Source organism: Medicago sativa, chromosome 4 (assembly GCF_051527215.1).
Source record: "Medicago sativa cultivar Bolivia chromosome 4, Bolivia_mono, whole genome shotgun sequence".
Lineage (NCBI taxonomy): Eukaryota > Viridiplantae > Streptophyta > Magnoliopsida > Fabales > Fabaceae > Medicago > Medicago sativa.
Window position 1 is genome coordinate 4,837,171 of NC_140752.1, and position 21,866 is coordinate 4,859,036.

The 21,866-nt window shown below is 33.5% G+C and overlaps 3 protein-coding genes and 1 pseudogene across 7 annotated transcripts; 1 reads left to right on the forward strand and 3 right to left on the reverse strand.

Moving 5' to 3' along the window:
* The first annotated feature begins 1,966 nt into the window (after positions 1–1,966).
* Positions 1,967–5,256, forward strand: LOC146925660 (Mitochondrial substrate carrier family protein). Its single transcript, XM_085706811.1, has 5 exons — positions 1,967–2,198; positions 2,285–2,379; positions 2,901–3,234; positions 3,944–4,181; positions 4,662–5,256. Exons 1-5 carry the CDS (start codon positions 2,025–2,027, stop codon positions 4,913–4,915), a joined length of 1,095 nt encoding a protein of 364 aa, XP_085562937.1. The 5' UTR covers positions 1,967–2,024; the 3' UTR covers positions 4,916–5,256.
* Positions 5,257–7,029: 1,773 nt separating this feature from the next.
* Positions 7,030–9,812, reverse strand: LOC146925661 (Reticulon family protein). Its single transcript, XM_085706813.1, has 4 exons — positions 9,274–9,812; positions 9,039–9,180; positions 8,738–8,807; positions 7,030–7,245 (listed from the first exon to the last, which is right to left on the reverse strand). The coding sequence occupies exons 1-4, from the start codon at positions 9,498–9,500 to the stop codon at positions 7,127–7,129; spliced, it is 558 nt and encodes a 185-aa protein (XP_085562939.1). The 5' UTR covers positions 9,501–9,812; the 3' UTR covers positions 7,030–7,126.
* Positions 9,813–10,984: 1,172 nt separating this feature from the next.
* On the reverse strand, positions 10,985–15,025 carry LOC146925662 (DUF1666 family protein (DUF1666)). Of its 4 annotated transcripts, none has more exons than XM_085706814.1 (5): positions 14,683–15,025; positions 13,317–13,827; positions 12,399–12,803; positions 12,034–12,230; positions 10,985–11,474 (listed from the first exon to the last, which is right to left on the reverse strand). In XM_085706814.1, the coding sequence occupies exons 2-5, from the start codon at positions 13,750–13,752 to the stop codon at positions 11,235–11,237; spliced, it is 1,278 nt and encodes a 425-aa protein (XP_085562940.1). In that variant the 5' UTR covers positions 13,753–13,827; positions 14,683–15,025; the 3' UTR covers positions 10,985–11,234. The 4 variants fall into 4 exon arrangements, with proteins under 4 accessions (XP_085562940.1, XP_085562941.1, XP_085562943.1 ...); XM_085706815.1 differs by having other exon boundaries at positions 13,317–13,804; positions 14,683–15,020; XM_085706817.1 differs by having other exon boundaries at positions 13,317–13,767; positions 14,683–14,909.
* A 3,798-nt stretch (positions 15,026–18,823) lies between these two features.
* LOC146925663 (uncharacterized) lies at positions 18,824–21,006 on the reverse strand (annotated as a pseudogene). The gene is made up of 4 exons (XR_015007916.1): positions 20,238–21,006; positions 19,961–20,118; positions 19,532–19,668; positions 18,824–19,332 (listed from the first exon to the last, which is right to left on the reverse strand). The product of XR_015007916.1 is annotated as an uncharacterized LOC146925663 (transcript).
* Positions 21,007–21,866: the final 860 nt, after the last annotated feature.

Sequence of the window (21,866 nt, forward strand, 5' to 3'; positions counted from 1 at the left end):
TGTCATTAAGTGTGTTTAAATGATTACGGGTCATTACCGGTGAATTTGTGTAATTTGGACCGTTTGGATCGTTATGTGTGATTATGTGATTGTGAAAAAAACGATGTTTTGTGTAATTTTGATCGATTGTGTCGTATTATCCAATAATCTTGTTAAACTGGCGTAATTCGGTTCAAATACGACAATCTTAAGGTTACGGGTCTTTGATGACACAATTTGCATTTAATGCATATCAGACAGCATTTAATGATGTACTGATATAACAGTAGTGCGGGAGTTAACTCGCGCAAGTGTAAAACATTGCGTGAGTTAACTCACGTAGTGTTTTATACTATACGTGACTATGCGTTAGTTAACTCACGCAGAGTTTTACACTTGCGCATCTTAATTAACACCGTGTTAGTTAACTAACGCATAGTTTTTCACTTGCGTTAGTTAAGTAGCGTAAGGGTAAATTGGGAACGGCTGCAGGACGTGAGCAAAATGTGCTGGGTGAAGAGCAGAATTCTTAAGAGTTTTAGCTGAGTGTTATAGATATTTGAAAAAATATAGTTGAATTGTTTAAATAATTGAAAAATATAAAATAGTATGAGGTCCATTTATACCATCAAATTAGATGTGGACACTCTAAGGACTAAGTAGGTGGAATGCATCGAATGTTCAAAATATTAATAAAAAAAATTTGTTAAATAATTGATGTATCTATATAATTAATCATAAAAATCAAGTATTTTATAAATTTGAAAAGAAAAAAAAACTTTGTTTAAGATAATGAGCAGACTAGAGAGAGTATTGATTGAATGATATTGGATATTTTTGTGATATTTTTGGAGTGAGTAATGATATTTTGACATCCATTTGATGACAACTTTGTTGACAACATTGTTTTTCTCACATCTTATTAGTCAAAAACAATGGAGAGAGATGCATTGTATACACGTGCACATTTAGTATACACACGTGGTGAAGGTAGTAAGGAGTTGGATTAAGTGTGCGTTTGGTAAAACGTTTTCAGAAGCCAAACCCACGTTTACTTTACAAAACGCAGTTTCCCCATTTTTTGTGTTGTTTGGATGAAGAAAAAGTGATTGGGTGAAACGTGGTTTTGGGTTCAAAATGCCAGTAGAGATGAAGCTGAAAATCCTAGCTTCTACGGCAAAGCAAAATCGAGTTTGGATTTTAACTTTTGGTGATTGATACATTTTACCAAATCACCCATAACTTTCTTCTTCACCTCACCCAGATCTTGCACTTTTTACCTCTGAAACTCACAACCACACACAGATCTGACTATCTCTCTGCAAGGCATAAAATAAATCATGAAACCATTAAAGAAGGGATTTTAATTCCCCTCTGAATTTCACTATGTTGAAATTATTGAGATGTAGGAAGAAGAATCGGTGTTGATAGATGAAAGAAGGCTATGGAGAAAAGAAAAAAGAAAGCAACAGAAACAAGAGTGTAAACATAATTTTTTTCTTTTTTATTAGGTTGTAGTGTTTTTTGTTGAAAAAAAGAATCACACTTTTATTTTATTTTTTTGTTGAAAGTTGGGTTGGGTTGTAGTAATGTTTTTTATCACACGTCCAGTAGCCTTTGCAAATGTGATAAATTTTATGTTTAGGGGTGTTTCGTCATTTTACATTCAAAATCAATTTTAATTTAAACTATCCAAACAACATCAACTCATAAGAATCATTTTTAAACAAGTGTATCCAAACATAAATCAATTCACCTCAAACTCACTTTTAACCAAAATCAATTCTCTCAAACTCAATTCTATCAAAATCAATTCTCGCCGCCGCTATACCAAACACACACCAAGTGAAAAAGTAAGTAGTACATGCAATGCAATGCAATGCAACAGTTTGAGTTTGAGATTGAGATGAATCAAACGGCTTCTAGGGTTTTACATTGACCAAGCCTGTTCTGTTCTTACTTTACTCTTTCTTGTTCGAAACTAACTAAAACCCACCAAACCCAAACCCAAACCCAAACACAAAGAAGAGAAGAGAAGAAGAAGAATGTCGTCAAACACAGAAACCAAAACCCTTTCTTCATCTTCATCTTCATCTTCATCTTCTTCACTCTCTCACCACCAAAAGAGCAATGGTGTGTTTGGTGATGTATACGCTATCCTCAAAGATGTTGATATTCTTCCCAACGCTTTTCGATTTCAACTTCCTCACCAAGCACAGGTGGTCTACTCTCTTTTATTATTCAATTTCATTCGTAATAATTCATAATAATAATTGAATTGAATTGAATTGTTTGTGTTGTGCAGGATTTTTTAGATAAGAGAGAAGTTCGTGAGTTTATGAGCGGCGCCCTAGCTGGTGCTATGACTAAAGCTATTCTTGCTCCTCTTGAAACCATCAGGTATTCTATTCTATTCTATTCAATTTAACACTTGCATGACCCCTACCAGTGTTGTCTCATAGAAACTATAGTCTCGCACGCTATAGCACTATTACATAGCAGAACTTGAACAAGTAGCTAGCCATTGTTCCGCGATATACTATTTAGTACAAAGTTTTGTCAAATAATGGCTATTGCGCGGTTATGTAACTCTGTAGCACATCGGAACCACAATTTTTCACAATTAACAACACTGATCCCTTCCTTATTGACCACCCCTTTTGTATTTATTATCACTTTCATTGCTACCCCTCCAGTTTTGATGGTATTCTCTTTGTACGCTATAGCACTATAGCGTAGGATAATTTGAACAAAGTTTTATTTTCCACTATCTACTGTTGACAACTGAGTGCAATTATGTAATTGAATAAAGATACAAATCATGTAAAATCTAAGTAAGGCTTCAATTTTACATTCAAACAAAGTTGCTAACTAGCTGTATGTGTTAGTGAAATGTTTTACATTATTATTTCAACATACAGGACAAGAATGGTAGTTGGTGTTGGGTCGAGAAATATCGCAGGTAGTTTCATTCAGGTTGTAGATCAGCAGGGATGGCAAGGATTGTGGGCTGGAAACATGATCAATATGATTCGTATAGTTCCAACACAAGCCATTGAGTTTGGTACATTTGAGTGGACAAAACGGGGGATGGCATCACTGCAAGAGAAATGGGAACAAAATGAATCTCCTAAGTTGCAGATAGGTTCCATTAATTTGAGCTTGTCTTTATCTTGGATTTCACCAACTGCTGTGGCTGGGGCAGCTGCAGGAATTGCTAGCACACTTGCATGCCATCCCCTAGAAGTTTTGAAGGTATCTATCTCATTTGAATGTTTAAGATAACAAATTACAAATGCAAAATAAATAAATTGTATAAATTGTCTTTGGACGTCAATCAATATCATATACTCCTTCCGTTCCTTAACGTATGCCGTTTTTATTTTTTTCCGGTTATCAAGGATGAGATTGTCTAATAAAATTGTTCCTATTACCCTCATCGTCCACTTTTCCCGCTTCATCCATTTAATCTCTCTCCTCATTAAGGTCCTAAAGAAAAAGGGATGTTAACAACAAAATATGCTACACTAATTTATTATATAGTGAAACAATCGGGCATCAACATACGTCATTAATTGTACTTTGGCAATAAAATAAGCTTTTGAGGAGTGGATGTATGATAATAAGTTTCTCTTTAAACTTCTCAAATAATTAATAAAATAAGCTTTTGAGGAGTGGATGTATGATAATAAGTTTCTCTTTAAACTTCTCAAATAATTAATGAGAGATAAGGGAAGAAATGATTAATGAGAGATAAGGGTAAAAAGTAACCACATAAATACTTAAAACGACATTTATTAAGGAACGGAACGGACGGAGTACTCTTATGTATTGTCGAGTTAATAATGACCAAAACATCATACCAAAAACAAAATAGTGACCAAGACACGAAGATGTTGAACTTAGCTTTCTTCTCTTTTGCTCTTGTTTTTAATCCTAATTCTCTTTGGATTTGTTATTCCAGGATCGGTTAACTATAAGTCCTGAAATATACCCTAATTTGGGCGCTGCAATTAGAAATATTTATAAAGATGGTGGTATCGGCGCTTTTTATGCTGGTTTATCACCTACTCTAGTTGGCATGCTTCCATACAGTACCTGTTATTATTTCATGTATGACACAATAAAGAAATCTTACTGCCTGACCAAAAATAAGAAGTCTTTAAATCGTCCGGAGATGCTTATAATTGGAGCTCTATCAGGTGAGACATTCTCTATGTTTCTCTTTGTTTACAGCTCTTTGGTTTGCTCTGTCCTTTACACGATCAACCGATCATATTGTAGGAACCATATAATGGCATGAAATATTTATATTTATGAAAATTTTTGTCTCGTCTCCTATTACTGTTTTTATAACCCAAAGGCAGAGACATAGTTTGTCAAGGTGTTTGTTGCTAGCTTTTGCGCGTCTTGTGCAGGCTTTGCTCTTAATAAAATTTGCCGATTAAAAAAAAATTGTCAAGGTGTACCGGTTTTAATCGTATATCTAATGAACGGAGACGGGATAGTGATACCATGTACTTGGCAATGTATTTTTCCAAAGTTTCTCTTTATGCATATTTTTCTTTGCAATTTGTGTCCTTTTTAAGGTTCATATCTATGCAATGTGACACGTGAACTAAACTTTTGTACACAGCGATACAAATTGATTCGGGCTAACAGAATTGTTTTTGCACACCCAGGTTTTACTGCCAGTACAATTAGCTTTCCATTGGAGGTAGCTAGAAAGCGTCTGATGGTGGGAGCATTGCAAGGTAAGTGCCCACCAAACATGGCAGCAGCATTGTCGGAAGTTATTCGAGAAGAAGGTCTGAAGGGTCTATACAGAGGTTGGGGTGCAAGCTGTTTAAAGGTAATGCCATCCTCTGGAATCACCTGGATGTTTTATGAAGCATGGAAAGACATACTGGTTGTCCAGAAGGGTATTTCCTTATAGTCTTAATAGGGATGACTGGGTTTTTCATCTTTTTGAAATTAAGAAATACTGTAACTTCATACCGGGTTTCAAAAATTGGATGGCTATTTCACAATGACAATGGTCACTCCTACTAACCAGGTAGTTAGCTGATCTTGTAATTTTGAGGTTTCGATTTTGATTCGCGATGACCTCATCAAAAGAGAAAGGATGAGTAGGGAGGAGTTTTATGTGCTTCTGTTTCTTTCCCTCATAACTCCAATATGCAATCTAATTGTATCGGTTCTCTCAATATAATGTTTCTGACTCTCTTGAGTAAAAATATATATATATGGTCCTTTGATTTTGTTAAAATTAGGGAACATAATTGCACACAATCAGAAGATCTAAGTAGTAATAGAGGTTATTATAAAGAAACAAAAAAAGTTATGTTGTGTATAATGCATCAGCATATTCTTCAATACGTATTTATGATGATCATTTAGCTATGTTGATTCTTAATGCAGCTAGGAATCGATTTTTAATTATAAATTATTGTCGCTCGTCATTACTGTAGGGATAGATTTTCTCCATTAGAATTCTCCATTTTTTTCTCAATTGCAGTGTTTCAACCATAGAACTCAATTTTCTCTTTTTTCGTTATAATATTCTGTTCTCTCATGTTTGATTGTTTAGATGTTGTCACTGGAGAATTCTAATGGAGAGAATACATTCCGCATAACTCGTAAGATGTATAGCTAATACTGTTGCATCTAATTCGATTCTAATTTGTATGTTGTTCTTTCTGTGTTTTTTTTCTCTTTTTCATTCATCTTTTCACTATAAAGAGAATGTATGTTTTGAGTTGCAGCACCAATGCATGATTTAATTTTGGAACCATACCCTGTCTAATTAGAATATGCATCCTGTTAGGATCGGAAATCAACCAAAATTTCACGACTGTTTTCATTTACAAAAGAACGTAGGAAGAAAAAAAATTGAATACCACCTAAAGCATACCAAATGCCTATAATTGCATTGCAATAATTAAAAACAAACTCTTTAAAGTAGTCAAATTAGTCCCTCGACTAAGTTTGCAATAGCACGTATTGAGGTTCGTAATTTTGTATGTCACGTGAGACATTGCCCTGATTCTGTGTAGATGTGGTATGACTTGGACGTTGCTCTCTTTCAATCTTGAATCTTTTGACCCAGAAAATGTGTTATACATAACTTATCTCAAGTGTTGGATTATCATTCTAAAAAAGTAGAAAAAACATTTAATTAATTAAGACCACATTACGGTGGAGTCACTACTGCACAAGATGGTTCCCCTCTCCCTAGCTCCATGGTGATGTGCCTTTAACCAGCGAAGCCACTGCCACCACATGACATGAATGCTTATCTTAGCCTCGCCACCATCTCATTATGCCACAAGGTTTCTTCCTGTTGCTCTCCTCCACTACTGCTTTTGCAGCAGGCGGCATGATTAAGCAATGATATATCCAAGAAAGCATAGCAAACAGAGCGAGACACTACTACTCAACCTCCTCAAAGTGCACTCAAACGACCAGATCCCTCCTGCTCCATCATTCCCTTTGTTGCAGTTATAACAACCCATCCGTTCATCGTGATTAATGGTTCGAACTTTTTTGATGTTGGTGTGATAATAGCATGGGGCAGTGATGCAACCAATGTTGTGTCTGAAAATATTGATATTTTAAGCGAAAACATTACTCTTATATGATGTAATTGGTTCTCAACTTCTCCATTTAAACTGCAAATAATGGAGTTTCTTTTAGGGGTCCAACTTTGCTCCATTTATTTTGCTTCATTTGTTGTCCATTGTTCCATTTATTTTGCTTCAATTGTTGAGAGGGAGAGGGAGAGGGAGAGGGAGAGGGAGAGGGAGAGGGAGTAGTGATTTAGTGGATCTCGTAAAATCTTTAAAACATAAAACCTGACATGCGATGTACAAATGACATCAAAGTAATCCATTGATAAAAAAAAATGTGAACATTGCACGACATTGATTTGGTCGTAATAAATTGTATCTTTTGAAATAGTAAGACTCGATTGACTATATAAAATGTAACAATACCATCAATTCATTCTCTGAAAACCTTGATATCAAAATGGAAGTTTACTCCTAATAGTTTCTTTTGGAATGCTATATTCACAATATTATTCACAAGCTTTATTTTAATATAACAACAGAATCACCCTAGAAAAAAAATGTACAAAATGAACAGGTTACATGATTGTGTCTTGTTCTTCACCAGTATCATTTCTTCTTCCCAAGAACCAAGCTAAACACGAGCTGATTGATTGAGAACATTCAGCGAACATGTAAAGACAAAACAAGCACAATCCTGTATTAACGAAATGTTAGTCATACTCTACAACCATTATGAGCAATGAATCCAGACAGCTGAACATGGAAACAATGAAAATAGTAGAGCTCCCGGCCCATTGATAGATGATAAAAGGACATGTTTTTCGTTGTACCCACTTAAATCAAGTCATAAACCTGAAAGATCCATTTTACTCAGTTCATTGTTTTTTTTTTAATTAATGTGGGATGTTTACAGTTCTTAGAGACTGTTCCAAACAAAACAGGTAACGATATGTTATGTACTGTAATTCATCACAGCATACCACTAAGTGAGATTCATAAAACTCATCGACTACACGGTTTAGACATTCCAAAAGTAAATAGTTAGTGAAGTGAAAAAAAATCAAGGTTTGATATACATCATAATCACACTCATGATTAGTTATACATATACGTGCAATATCTATTGATTTATTCATAAATGGTTGTTAATGCTCACTCTACACTCTAAAGTAAGTTGCTAACTTTAGGGGAAGTAAATCCCAATATAAGACATCATAAATATTCACCACAATAAACTTGTGAATACTAGAGATGCTATGAAAGTGATCCAGCATTTAACTATTTATGTTTTTTAAGAAAAAGGAAAAGCAGATTGACTAACATACATGCAAATATTTCTATTCAACATAAAGAATTAAAATTCGATTGATTGTTGTTGTAAAACCTTTCCCCTGTCTATTATAAGAGGGAATTAATTTTACTAGGTGACTGCTTTACTTTTTCATAATGTCCAATATTATGTTCTTACTGAAACTAAAAAACCAGAGCAGCATTATCATTAGAAGTTAGAAATGAAACACAAGGGCTCTCACCACCAGTCCCCTTGATCAGGAGTTTGCCTATTTTAATTATTACTTTCAAATATTTTTGAGTAAACTCTGGGTATCCCCTCAGACCACGGTACAAGGACTAACCTAATTATCTACCAACCGTGTCACATCCTGTTGGTATTGCAATTATGATTTTCATATACTATAGATGATTAGATATAAATTAAGTTTTTACATTCAGTTGGCAAAATATTATTAAACAGAATCAGAATGAATGTTAAGAAAGTATTAGGAATCAAAATGGGAGAAAAAGGAAAGGAGCATACATAGCTACATAGGTAGTATAATCTACAATGGAATCATATGACAAAAAATGGTAAAATGGTGCTCTATTTATAGGTTTTATTGACCCCGAATGTGTAACCGATTAATATGGGTTGGGACCCTGAAGGATTATGATGAAGGAGGTCCTAATCCCCTCCAACTACCAAACTCCCCCTCCCCCTAAAAAATTAACCACCCTCATTTGCCTATGGGGAAAAAAAAAATAGGCTTGATTGAATCTGCAAACTTCTAACTAACCAAAACAGTTACTAACTAACAAACAAGAAGTCTCCTAATTGAATAGTGATGATTAATGAATGGAATTGAAAAGAGGTATAAAAACTAGAATAGGCAAAGTAGAAAGGTACGAACCAGCATAGGCGATAGTAATACCCAAAGCCAGTCTTCCAAGAGCAGATAATGCATAAAGGCAAAGAATGACCTGTAATCATTGGTAGATGAGTTTGAAGTTAGAAATATAAAAAAGGGTCCACACCTATGAAACACCAGAACTTGAGATTGAAGGCGTGTCCAGCCCCGAACACGACATTGACTGACACTTGAGATTGAAGAAATGTCATACACAAACACATGTAGTGACATTCAATTCAATCACTTGTAGTATCATCATCCACATGTGAGTCCGTTGTTGATACAGTTTAGAAATACAAACCTTAAAAAAGAGTCTCTTGTCATGACCAGTAGCAGCAACCCTCAAAACAGATTCAGCGGCACCGATAGTATTAGCAAAAGAAGCAACAATAGTATTAGCTGTATCTTGAGAAATTTGCCACTCAAGAGGATCAACAGGAACTCTGAAATACAAGTATAAAATTGAAATTGAAATTGAAATTGAATGAAACCCTAATTGAAATTGAAGAAATTGAAGAAAGATTAACATAACATACTGGATGGTCATTTGACGAAAGAGAAGACCAAGAATAGCAAGAGAACAAAGAAGAACAATGAAGACATCAGAGAAAAGAGAAACAATAGCAGAATTCTTGAAAGCGCAATGATAGTAAACAAGTGTGCCGCATACCAACGCAATTAACGCTTTCCCAATTTCATTGCTGTTTCCATTTCCAATTCTTTTTCTTTCCACAACAACTACTTCGCTGCTATTATTATTCATCTTTCTTTCTAATCCAATCTGAATTTCGAATAATTGTTTCTTCTTTCTACTGTCTGTCAGATCAGATATTTGCAACAACTTCTTACTTCTATTCTACTTTACAACAACAATTCTTTATCTATGATCAAACGCGTTCTTCTTCTTCTTCTTCTTAGATTTTTCTTTTCCTGACGGCCTGTTCTTCTTTTGTTTTTTTTTTTTTTTTTATCAACAAACGCGTTTGTTTTGTTCTTCTAATTTGTTTTTTTGTTCCTAGTCAAAAGGATGACAAAACAATTAATTCCAATTTTAATTACTTCTTTTTAATATTTTACCAATTTCATCCCCTATTTTCAAACTTCACCACTTTTCATTTCTTCATCATATTTTTTATTTCAAATTTTTTTATAAATTGATCATGTAATACGTTTTATTTTATTTTAGATAAAAACACAATACTTGTATTCACCAAAAAGACACACATTATTTGTCTATGTATAAAAGTTAAGTTTTACACAATTATCCAATCATACATTCACATCATTTGTTATGTTAAAAACATATGATTTGTTATGTTAAATATTTGTCTAAAACTTTTATGGGTTTTGCTAACTTATATCTTAAGGTATTGGTTAAGGAATTCACAAAAAATATAAATGTTGTCTTGAAAATATAAAATGTTATTTTGACCAAGTAATGATTACACCATTTTTTTTATGAAAAACTTGCTTGTTTTAAATGTTTAGCCAATGCACAAGGGACACTCTTTAGCATCGTCCAACTTTTACACATGAAAATCAAGCCGGCCATTAATCGTTTTTTTTTATGAGGATTGGTTTAGCCCTGCTTGTATTTCATTCATGTGTAATTTTCATATACAATGCATATATAATCAATTGTGCTGTAGTTAAAGTTGAAGAGTTCTTTTCGACATAAAGTTTGTCTTTTATTTCCCTCTATGAATCCATAACAAGAACAATTATTAGTATGATCCTTGATATAATAATAATTATGGTAGATTTTATGTGTCTTCATATTCAAATTGAAAATGATCATTCAATGTATTCAAGAAAATCATCTAACAGAAGTAGGTATAGTTTTAATTTTTGAACAAAGGTATAGTTTTAATTAAGACACTAGCAGTGATAGCTTGTGAACCACTATACTTTAAATATTCTCCTTTTGCTTACAAAATTGCGTTACTACATAATGTCGCAGCAAGCTAGCTTAGAAACTATAGAGGGATGGTAAATCAAACTGTGTAGATAATCTTGCAACAAATCACACGGGAAAGCGACTCCTGTAACTTTTAAACAACCCTTGGAATTAATTTCCAACTTAATATGGTTTCTAAATCAAATTTGACTGTTAACATTCTGCCACAACACAGCATTTCTGCTAATACTTGTCATTTTTCAAATGTGTATCCAACAAACACAGTTAATCTCACATTCCAAAGGCAATTCTAATGCGTCTTTAACAACACTAACAACTGCAGCTGCAAATGGCCATAAACATGTTTCTTTAATTTTCCAAACATAGACTAAATCACAAGTCTAAGAACCAACAAGAGTAATCCATAATGATCTTCGTTACACTAAGAATTATACAAAAAGACAACCTAGAAACTCACAAATATTACAGAACAATACTACATTTGATATAGCAGAAAAGCCTTGCTATGCCCTGTCATACTCATACATAATCCACAAACCTTCCCTAAACATTCATAACATAAAGAACTAAAGACTGTGATTAGCAAGGGAATAGAATGGGGCATGGATCCCTCTCTAACCTATTATTTGATAAATCAAGTTTTTTCATCTTTTCTTCACACCAAAACAGCTGTTCTCTAGTCATCCTAGTCATTCTTAGAACCCTTGATAAGATTTTCGCGTCAATAAGGCCAAGCAATAGTTGAACTTCTTCATGCTTTTGGGGCCAAGAATTTTTTCTCCAACCCTTCTTCCTTAGCTCCTTCAGTTTCACCACTTTCTGCATTTAAATGAAAATAATGTTCACATTATCTTAATCAAAAACTGATTATCCATGAAGACAAGCACTAAATCAAAATAAATAGCTAAACTTCCAACTTCATCTTTAACAATAGAAAAGTAAATTCTGGACAACAGAATTTGCTAAAGATGGTAGTGCATAAAACTTTAGATCATATGGGCAGTAGGAAGTAAATATTGATAGACCTAATTCTATTTCGTCAAAACAAGAAACCCCCTCCCAATAAGCTGTCCTGCACTTGGATTAAAAGCAGAAAAAGTTCTCAGATCCTCAAAGTATAACCAATAGTTAACATATATTTGCTGATAATAAGCCTGATTAGCATTTAACCATTGGAACAAGCATATTAAAGAAGAACCATTTGGATCAAACCTTAAAAGTTAATCATATAGCAATTTATGTAGATAACTAGAATTAATAATACGTAGTGCAGTGTAACATTCTAAAAGCTAAATAGATATCTGTGTGCTTCAAATGTTGACGAATATATAATATAAAATTCCAAAGTTGGATCACAAGGTAAAGAATCAGAATTTACCTTCTCAAGAGTAGACTGAACCTGTTGTAGAGGAGTGGCGAGCTGATTCTGATTTCCAAACAGGTTGATAACGCTTGACTTTTTCTTGTCCCTTTTCAGGAATAAACGAAAGGTAAGGATAGAGTTTTCAATTATCCTGATAAGATCTGGAGCAAGAACTCTGATATCTGACTCATCTGTTACTTCATGATCTGAACCTGAATCCATTCATTAGCTTAAACACTTAATCATACAAACATAAACATCAGAAACATAAATGCAGAATTACATTACAAAATGACCAATATTTCTTTTATACTAAATAACTTCAGGAACATCCATGGGACAGGCCACATATGGGTTTAGATAATTTACAGAAAATTCACCTCGTATATTTGGAACCTGAAGTAGTTTAGGCAAAGTGTTCCTAGAGCGAGCATAAATTTCAGGTCGAGGGCCCTGCTCAAAAGGTTCATTTTCAATAAACCTTTGCAATAGAACCTGAAATTGTTGAAACTCCTGCGCACTACGGCTGTAACAGGTAGGATTCTCATGTTGCCAAGATATCTTATAACTCATATGAGAGTATTGACAATGAAGAGCCTCCCAAGTCAAGCATATTTGACCTACATATGCCGTTTCAATATCCAAGTAGGGAATATTTTCAAGCTCTTGAAGATGTTCAGTCTCATCATCAGGTCCTTCAAATTTTTTCAAGGAAAGACACCGAAGGGGAGATGCCAGCTTCTTTGATGTAGATCTTGGAGATGGAGTTGAAGTGTTCTGTGAACCTGACACAGAGAATATGTTTCATATTATGAGATTTGATAAATGTGGACAGGAGATAACAGAAATAGTACATTTTGTTAGCAACAGGAATTTTCATGTGTTAAAAGATAAAATCTTGATAACTATCTCCAAATATAACACATTTGATAAACTGACATTATATTCAGATTAGGCATGTTCAAAATGTGGAACATAATTCCCTTAACTCCAATTAAAATCAGGATTATGTTGGTGTTGGGATGATGAAGCACAACTCTCCTATCCTCAAAGTTATTAATAAATTGAAATGAATCCAGGCAGCATCCAAGTTTCAAAATGCCAGCACCCATTTAAGCATCATGCAACTCATGTAGCAGGAATAATAATGAAAACTCTTGTGAAAATCAAACTCTAATTGATAGGATATCATGACACTTAAAAGATCTAAATATGGGGTAGATTAAAAATGATTTTTTTTTCTTTTTTCACTACCCTCCCGTTTCACCTAAAAAAGAAGCAAGAGCTAAAAAAACTACCTTTTCCAATTTCACTAAGATGCTGCACATTCATCCGATCAAAGAATAACATTCTTTCACAGTACTTTTCAAAAACAGCATCAAAGCCTCGCCACCATTGCTGGCCTTCTGCCTCCACATCCCTCCATTCATTTGGTCCTGTCTCTCCCTCTTCCTCTTCATCCTCCCCTTCCTCGAGACATGAATCTTCTTCAGGAATCAACACCATAAAACTGTTTCTTCTCAATTCCTTGAGCCTCCTCTTTACCTCATTGGTAATAAAATCATCGTCGTCCTCAGCATCAGCACAAGAATCGACATTTTCTGACTTACACTGATCAGGACCACCAGTGTTGGGCTTTGATTCCTCAGGCTCAGGCACTGCCTTGTCTACCAAATCTTTTTCCACACCTGCTTTCTGAGATTTCCTAAATTTTTTAATCTTCAAAAAATCCATGCTTTACCACCTCACCTTTAAAAAACAAACTACCCTAAGCCACAGCCCAATACTACAAAAAAATTAGATTAAAACCTACAATCACATCAAAACAGAAAGAGAATGAGTAATATTGATAACTAACAGACCAAAGTAATACTAATAGACAGTAGTGTAGCACCAACCCAACCAACAAAGAGTTTTTGCTTAACAAAAATGAGCTAAAAACACAAAAAATTGAAACGAAGAAAACAATCTTTTAACTTGATGAAAGGCCTAAAAGCCAAAAATAAAGCAGCTTCCATTACAAGACATTAGTGATGATTAGTGTGATCTAATGGTGTAGTTATGACATACATAGTTTCTATTATGGGTTTAACACATCCTTACGAATCCGGCTTGTAAGGGGAGAGTTGTCACTCTTTATAAACTCTTACGAAAAGTCCTATCTTTTCTTTGTGGGACTTGGGTTTTTCCAATACACCCTGTCACACCCAACACTATTGGGCTTGATGTGTGTATATAAATGAGTTGCCCGGTCAATAGGCTCTGATACCATATCAGAGCCTAATAATAACCCTCATGGAAAAACATCCCTTTCAAATTGATATAGATCACAAGAATGACATAGCAAAAACTAGTAAAAAATGTGCCTGAAACAAAAAAAACAAAAAAAAAAACTTGAAAAGTATCTTGTTTTTTAAGCCTCTTAAAAGAAAGTAGATTCATTCCAAAAAGAAAAGATAATGGACTTTTTTGTTTGATTTTGTCTACCTTTGGCATAAAACAGGCAAAGCATTGAACATTTAGAGAGATCAGAGGCGGGTTGCATGCAATAAAGTTGTGCAGAGGATTTTGTTGTAGAACAGTGGTGAATCAATTTAAAGCAAAAGGATGAATGAAATTAAAAAAAAAAATGAAAATGGGAAAGAAAGGAAGAAAGAAAGAAACCTTGAATAAGAGAGAAGATTATTCCATTGATGAAGATAATACAGTATGAGGAAAAGGAGCAAAACCCTAACTTAGCTTAGCTTAGATTGGAGCTTGGAGAGTGAAGTGAAGTGAAGTGAGGAGAGTGAAAGTAAGTAATAAATGTGAGAGAGAGTAATGTAATGTATGATTTGTTTCCCAATGAAAGAAAGAAAAAGAAAAGTTAAAACATAAAAAAATGGTGGAGTAGTAAATGCGTTTATTAATAGCATTAATGTAATAATGGAACACGAAAGCCTATGAAGAGAGAGAGTGAACAGAAACAGAAAGAGTAGGGAAGACAGTGTCGTCGTACGCTCAGATCAGAGGAATATTGTCAGAAACCCGCGCGCTTTAAACTTGTTTTGATTTTCTTTTTCTTAGTCTTATACTACCTTACTACTCCCTCCGTCCCGGAATAATTGACCCATTTTCTAAAAAAAAGTGTCCCAAAATAATTGACTCATTTCAATTTTCAATACAACTTTCATCATTCCCAATACAATATAACACTAAATAATACTACTTTTATCATTCCCAATACAATATATTCCACTTTCCCCTTTATCTATACATTTTTCTTAATAAGTGTGAAATGAGCCAAGGGGTCAATTAATTCGGGACGGAGGGAGTACTAGTAAAGCCTCTTAAACTTATTTAATTTCAATATCAAACTAAATAAATATATTCAAGACAATCATTTTTATGTTATGAATATATTCAATCAAATCATGTCATTTATACATTATTGGACATATTTTAAGAACTTATCTCAAAATTTGATGTAACTTCTTAGTCTTATACTACCTTACTACTAGTAAAGCCTCTTAAACTTGTTTAATTTCAATATCAAACTAAATAAATATATTCAAGACAATCATTTTTATGTTATGAATATATTCAATCAAATCATGTCATTTATACATTATTGGACATATTTTAAGAACTTATCTCAAAATTTGATGTAACTGTATGTTTAGTATTACTATTACTATAGGCATGTCAGAATCGATGACACACTCTGATTTTGCCGAAGTTATAAAGTGTAGTTTTTGAAAGATCATGATATCAAACATAGGCTAAGTGTCTCTTTAGATTTGAGTTATAAATCATGTCACGTTAAAATATCACGTCCTAAAGTAGCGAAATCGTGAAAATTGTGAAGTTGTTATTTGGAGCTTCTCGATGGACGCGCGCTTTTTGCCTTTTCATCGCTAAAGCAAACACAATGTAAGTTGAATCCCAAATTAGATAGTTTTTGTTCAATTTTGGATTCAAATCAAACACACTCAACATCAAAGAGCATAATCCCCATTATGAAACACATAAGATGAGTTCTCACATCTCAATCATTTTTTTTTATAGATTTTGTAGAAAAAATTATAGAAATTTAACTAAATCAAACTGCTCTATTACTCCCCCTGGTACCGCAGTGAATACACACAATTTTTACAACTAATTTTGATAACGGTAACTTCGATGAATTTACGGATTTCAAGTATATGGTTCTTTTCTTTTTTTTTGGTAAAATATATACATGGTTCATTTAAGTTTAATACTAGATAACTAACAAATATTCCTAAAAAAAGATAACTAACAAATATAATTTTCGCAACTCATTGGCGAAATGTAATTAACCATGACTTTGAACTTACTACAATCTTCAAATGTTTAATTATCCAGATCATCCCTTAAAAAAAACCATCCAGTTCATGTTCAAATATATGTTTTTTTTGAGAGCATGTTCAAATATATGTGTTATTCATTAATAACAACTTTATTCTTTTTGCAATATTAATCACAACTTTATGTTGATCTATATATATATTCGTTGTTCACAATTTATGTTTAAATATATAGATGAAAATTATAGTTTTCTTGTATAAAGCCTTTGCATCTACAAACTTTACAGGAATAATAGTCATTTTGATTCATAAATGTCCAATTAGTAGTCAGAATAGTTCTCCAGTATATCGAAATTTTAAAATAATATATGATTGTGCATTTCATTAATCCAAATAGTCATTGACATCAAAATAATCCTTCAACGTTGACTTCAACTATTTTTATATAAAGACTGATGTGATAGTAAATAAGTACAGATATGACAATAACATAAGAGACTATTTTGACTAACACAATGTATAATCAGAAACTATTTGTAACTTTGATACATTAAAATACTATTGTTGTTACTCGTTACACATTTACGGATCAAAATGTCTATTACCCCAACTGTTTAACTTTAGCTATATATCACATGTTTTCTTCTTTAAAAAAAATATATCACATGTTTTTTGTTGATACATTGTTCTCCCATTAATTACATGCATATAAAGAGAACATAGTTGTAGGCAATGAAAAGCTTTTGTCCACTTTCATCTTCAATGGAAGACTTTTTGTGATAATCAATAAATAAACATGATGTTCAATAGGTATTGATAACACTTTCATAGCTTTAATTCCTAAAATTGAGAGTCCCCAACGTCTAAATGATTTTCGACCCATATTGAAAGTTTATATAAGGTTCTTTCTAAGGTGTTTGCCAATAGATTGCGGTGTGTTATGGGTAGTGTAATTTCAGAAACTCAATCAACTTTTATTCATGGTAGACAAATTCTAGATGAAATTTTGATTGCAAATGAGTTGGTAGAAGATGTTAGGTGCTCGAACAAAGATATGCTTCTTTTTAAAGTTGATTTTGAGAAAACATTTGATTCAATAGATTGGAGTTATCTCGCAGCTGTCATGAAAAAAATGAATTTCCCAACCTTGTGGGGCAAGTGGATTATGGAGCGCATTAGTACGGCTTCGGCCTCTGTTCTTGTAAATGGCAGTCTGACGGCTGAATTTAAATTTGAACGTGGTCTGAGACAAAGTGACCCGCTTTCTCCTTTTCTATTTTTATTAGCGGCTGAAGGCCTAAATGTTATGATGAAGTCTTTAGTGGTGGTTGGTCTTTTCTCTAGTTATAAGGTTAATTTTCGCAAAAGTATATGCTTGTGGGAGTTAACATTCATGATTCTTGGATGGCGGAGGCAGCGTCTGCTCTTAATTTGTAAATTGGGCCGATTACCTTTTATTTATTTGGCTACCAATTGGTGGAGATCCGCGTAAGTTAGATTTTTGGCGTCCTTTGCTTGATCGTATAAAGTCCAGATTGTCGGGTTGTAAGAGTAAAAATTTCTTATTGGGTTGTCTATTACTTCTGGAGTCTGTCTTGTCCAATACATGTAAAATCTATGAGAAGAATAATGATTAGGCCGTTGTGTGAAAATCTGAAGTTTGGTAAATGGGTTGGTAATTTGCTTCTAAAGCTTGCAACAAGCAAATCTTTTAGTCTGAATGTGATGTTTCAATTGCATAACAGAAATTAAGTAGTAGTGAACTAGAAGTATTAGTAAAAAAAAAATTTGACAAAAGAAGTATGAGTAAATTAGTTTATTTTAAGTATTAGTTTTACTTTTAATTCATTTTTCTCTTTTTAGCTTGATGGTTGTATTTAAGAAGACATTGTGTCTCATTTGATAATCAATCAACATTTCAAGAATTATCTTCTTCTCTCTAAAACTCTCGTTCAATACTATATTTGCATAATTTCTCCTTTGTATCGGATTCTATTCTAAATCTTTGGAATCCCAACACTTGAGACTTGATTTTTTCGGTTCGTCCTAAAATCCTATTTTTCCGTCTAACATGGATTTAATGTTGTGAATCAGTGGTTGTGTGTACTTGTGTTTAACTTACGCAGCAACAATGTTTTAGTGTTTGTTGTAAACGCGCACGCATCAAAGTTTAACATTTAAGAGAATCTAATTGATGCAATTATTTTCTGCAGGTGTTGTCAAGAATTAGTTAACCTTGATGACAAAGACACTGAAATAGTTTAGGATCATGGACCTTAACAAGGGTTTTTAGGATGTTTTGTTTTTTAGATATAGAGATTAGGCTTTAGATATGTATGTACTAATGTAGCAGTGTTTTTGCTTACAAGGAGCTTGTGCATGGAGTGAACACAGTGAAGTGAGAGTATTCCTATGCTCCATGAGTTATATATCTTTCTTAGCAACAATACTTGTTCAAATCATCTAATTATTTTGTACTATAGACTATGTTATAAAAATTTTGTACTCCAATGACATGTAGTCATCATATATAAAGGTCTATAATTTTCAACATAATTGGTCTTGTACATTATAAAAATTTTGTACTCCAATGACATGTAGTCATCATATATAAAGGTCTATAATTTTCAACATAATTGGTCTTGTACATTTAGTGTGTGTTTGGGAAGGCTTTTGGAAGCTAGAAACCACTTCCCAATGCACAATTCACGCTACCCAATGCACAACCAACGTGAAAAAGCAGAAGCTCCAAATTGGAGCTTTAGCCAAAACGTGGTTTTTTTCATTTTCAACGGTATGGCAAACACACACTTAATATGCTTTGGAAATGCTCAGTTTGCTAATAACCTAACCAAGCAGATGGTATTGGCTGAAACCTACTTTTAGCACATGCCAACATATCATAATAATCTACATGGTTGAAGTAATCACGGAAATCAGTAAAAAGCTTCTCAAACACCCTCCATTGAACTTTGACTGATCTAGTGTAAGGATATGGAAGAAAAACCTGCTGAAAGTTATTGCAAAAATAATTACATGATCAAAGAGACAAAATGTTGATGAGGAAGAAGAAAGACTTATATAATTGCAACCAGTAAAGATCTCATCCTTTTGCACAAATCTAAGAAATAATGATAAAAATATATAGGTATGAAATTGCAAGTGTCATTAGAAGAAACAAGCAAAATACTAGTAACTAAACTTACATCTCCTTCATGTGCAAGGCGTTTAAGTAAGCAAAAGGTATGCTGATTTTCTTCCAAATTGTCAAGAACAGCAAGCCAGATTCGAGATACAAGTTCATGGGCTACGTCTCTTGACTTGCCATTGGCAATAAACTGATCTGCTAAATAAAAATAAAATGAATGATCAAAGTTCTAATAACTATTGATATACATATTAACAATAATAATATAATCCAACAAGAACAAGATAAACCAACTTAGAGAACTAATTCATTTCAATTAGAATCATAGGATCAATTCAGTTTGATATGGCCGCCTTTGCTAGATTATGGGCGACCATATTAACCTCTCTCCTACAAAACTCGACATAAGAGTTGTTACGGGATAAACCAAAAGGACATAAAGATATAAGTGTAACAACAAAAGTAAAGAAGGTGGGGCATGCCATACCAATCATGGTTCCGTGAAGTATTCCACCATGAGGAGGCATAATGGAAAGTTGAAGCTGCTCTTTCAAAAACAGATAACTATGCCCAACAATCTCATCCACTTGTATATCAGGATCAGAAGCAAATATTTGTTGACTTATATGTAAGGCCATGAACCTTCTGAAATCATCAACATACAATATCAATTTGTGAAACATTAATATAAGCATAAACAATAAACTATATAGAATCCGAACTCGAATCCTGATTGTAACAATCTTTGATCAAGTTTTACTTACCTTCTGGCTAAACCTGGTGGAATAGGTCCAGGCCAAGTTTGAGAAAGATTGGTGAATGGATAGATGTGAGAAAGAGCAGCTTGCCAGAAACATTCGGTTCAGAAAAGGGAAGCCCACTGCTTCTTCACACATGATATTTGTGCCCAATCACTCACTTCTGTTCTTATGAATACCTCTATAATCACATGATCTGGAAGTTTCTCTATATCAATTATCTCTTTTGAATTTTTACTCTCCATACAGATTTCTTCTATTAGTTTCTTCTATCTCTTCTGTTCATATATAGATAGAATGAAGAGAAATTGGAGGTTGGATGAAAATATGAGAATGGAGTTTCAAACATGTGGTCATTATTATGATGTTATGATATGATGATGGAAGTTGGTTGGTTGGTTGGTTAACAATTGAATATAATTTATATATTATTTATTATTAATATTTGGAGATGAAAGATGATGTTGCTCTTGCTGACTGTTGCTTTTTTACCACCTAACCACCAATGATTTTAATTTTAGCCAAAACTAGAAAAGCAATACAATCTATTTTAATTTCACCACCCATACGCCATAGGGTACTTTTTTGTCCATAGGTTGCAGTAATGGATGGGTTGGTTCCCATATTTTGGCTAACAGTCCCATCACCTTCCTCATCATCCAGAATCAGAATCACATTCTTTTGTCTTTATTTCATCACCCTTAGATCTTATATCAGTATATCACCATGTCACTGCCACCATCAAGTTCCATTCATTTTCAATAGATCTGAACACTTTTTTTTTATGGATTGTTCGAAGTTCCATTTAGTGCAGGTTTAGTATCAATGTGGTTTGGCAAAATAGCAGCGAGTCGCCGTGGCTCATTGTGATTTTGATAAACCCACCATGTTACTAAACATACGTTTAGTATCAGATTGAACCCCGAGGACGAGAAGGAACTCTTAAGAGATTTCAAGTATGATGAACTATTTGGTAAATACAATCTTAATGCCAGGGTTGGAAGCTTTTTACTTAAGAGTTCAGAGTATAACATATAAGTATAACATATAATATATGTCTATGTTTTTAGCCTTTGTTTACAATTTTATTCAAATGATACTCTATTTAAATGCACACAATTTAAAGAACTATCAGCTTGACATCTGATATCAAAAGTTACATTGAACACAAACTATATTAACACACAATGATGAAAATGAATTCAATAGAAACAAAACAAATTTACAACACTCCCTCCCCCCATAAAGCAGTAAGTTCAAATAATATCACAACAATTGCATATTATTTCCCTGTTCAATGAGGAGAATTCCTTTTGGGCTATAGGCCTCCAATCTAATTTTTACTCTCCTTATGGCCAATTCCAAAACGACGGCTCGGCGAATGTTACTGTTATATTGCAGACAAGCAGTTCAAGTCTTAAACTACTGATCAATGCTCATTAGTAAAGTGATTGGGCTCTTGTAAACACAAATACACCTCCTCCACCAACAGCACGACCTAAAAGCATATTATCATCCAAATAGCTCAAGTAATATAGTCCTCCGACCGATTTCCTACAATACAAAAGAGCGTCATGTGCCAAATTTTCCAACGAAGACACGAACTATTTCAACAGTGGCCCATCACATATATAT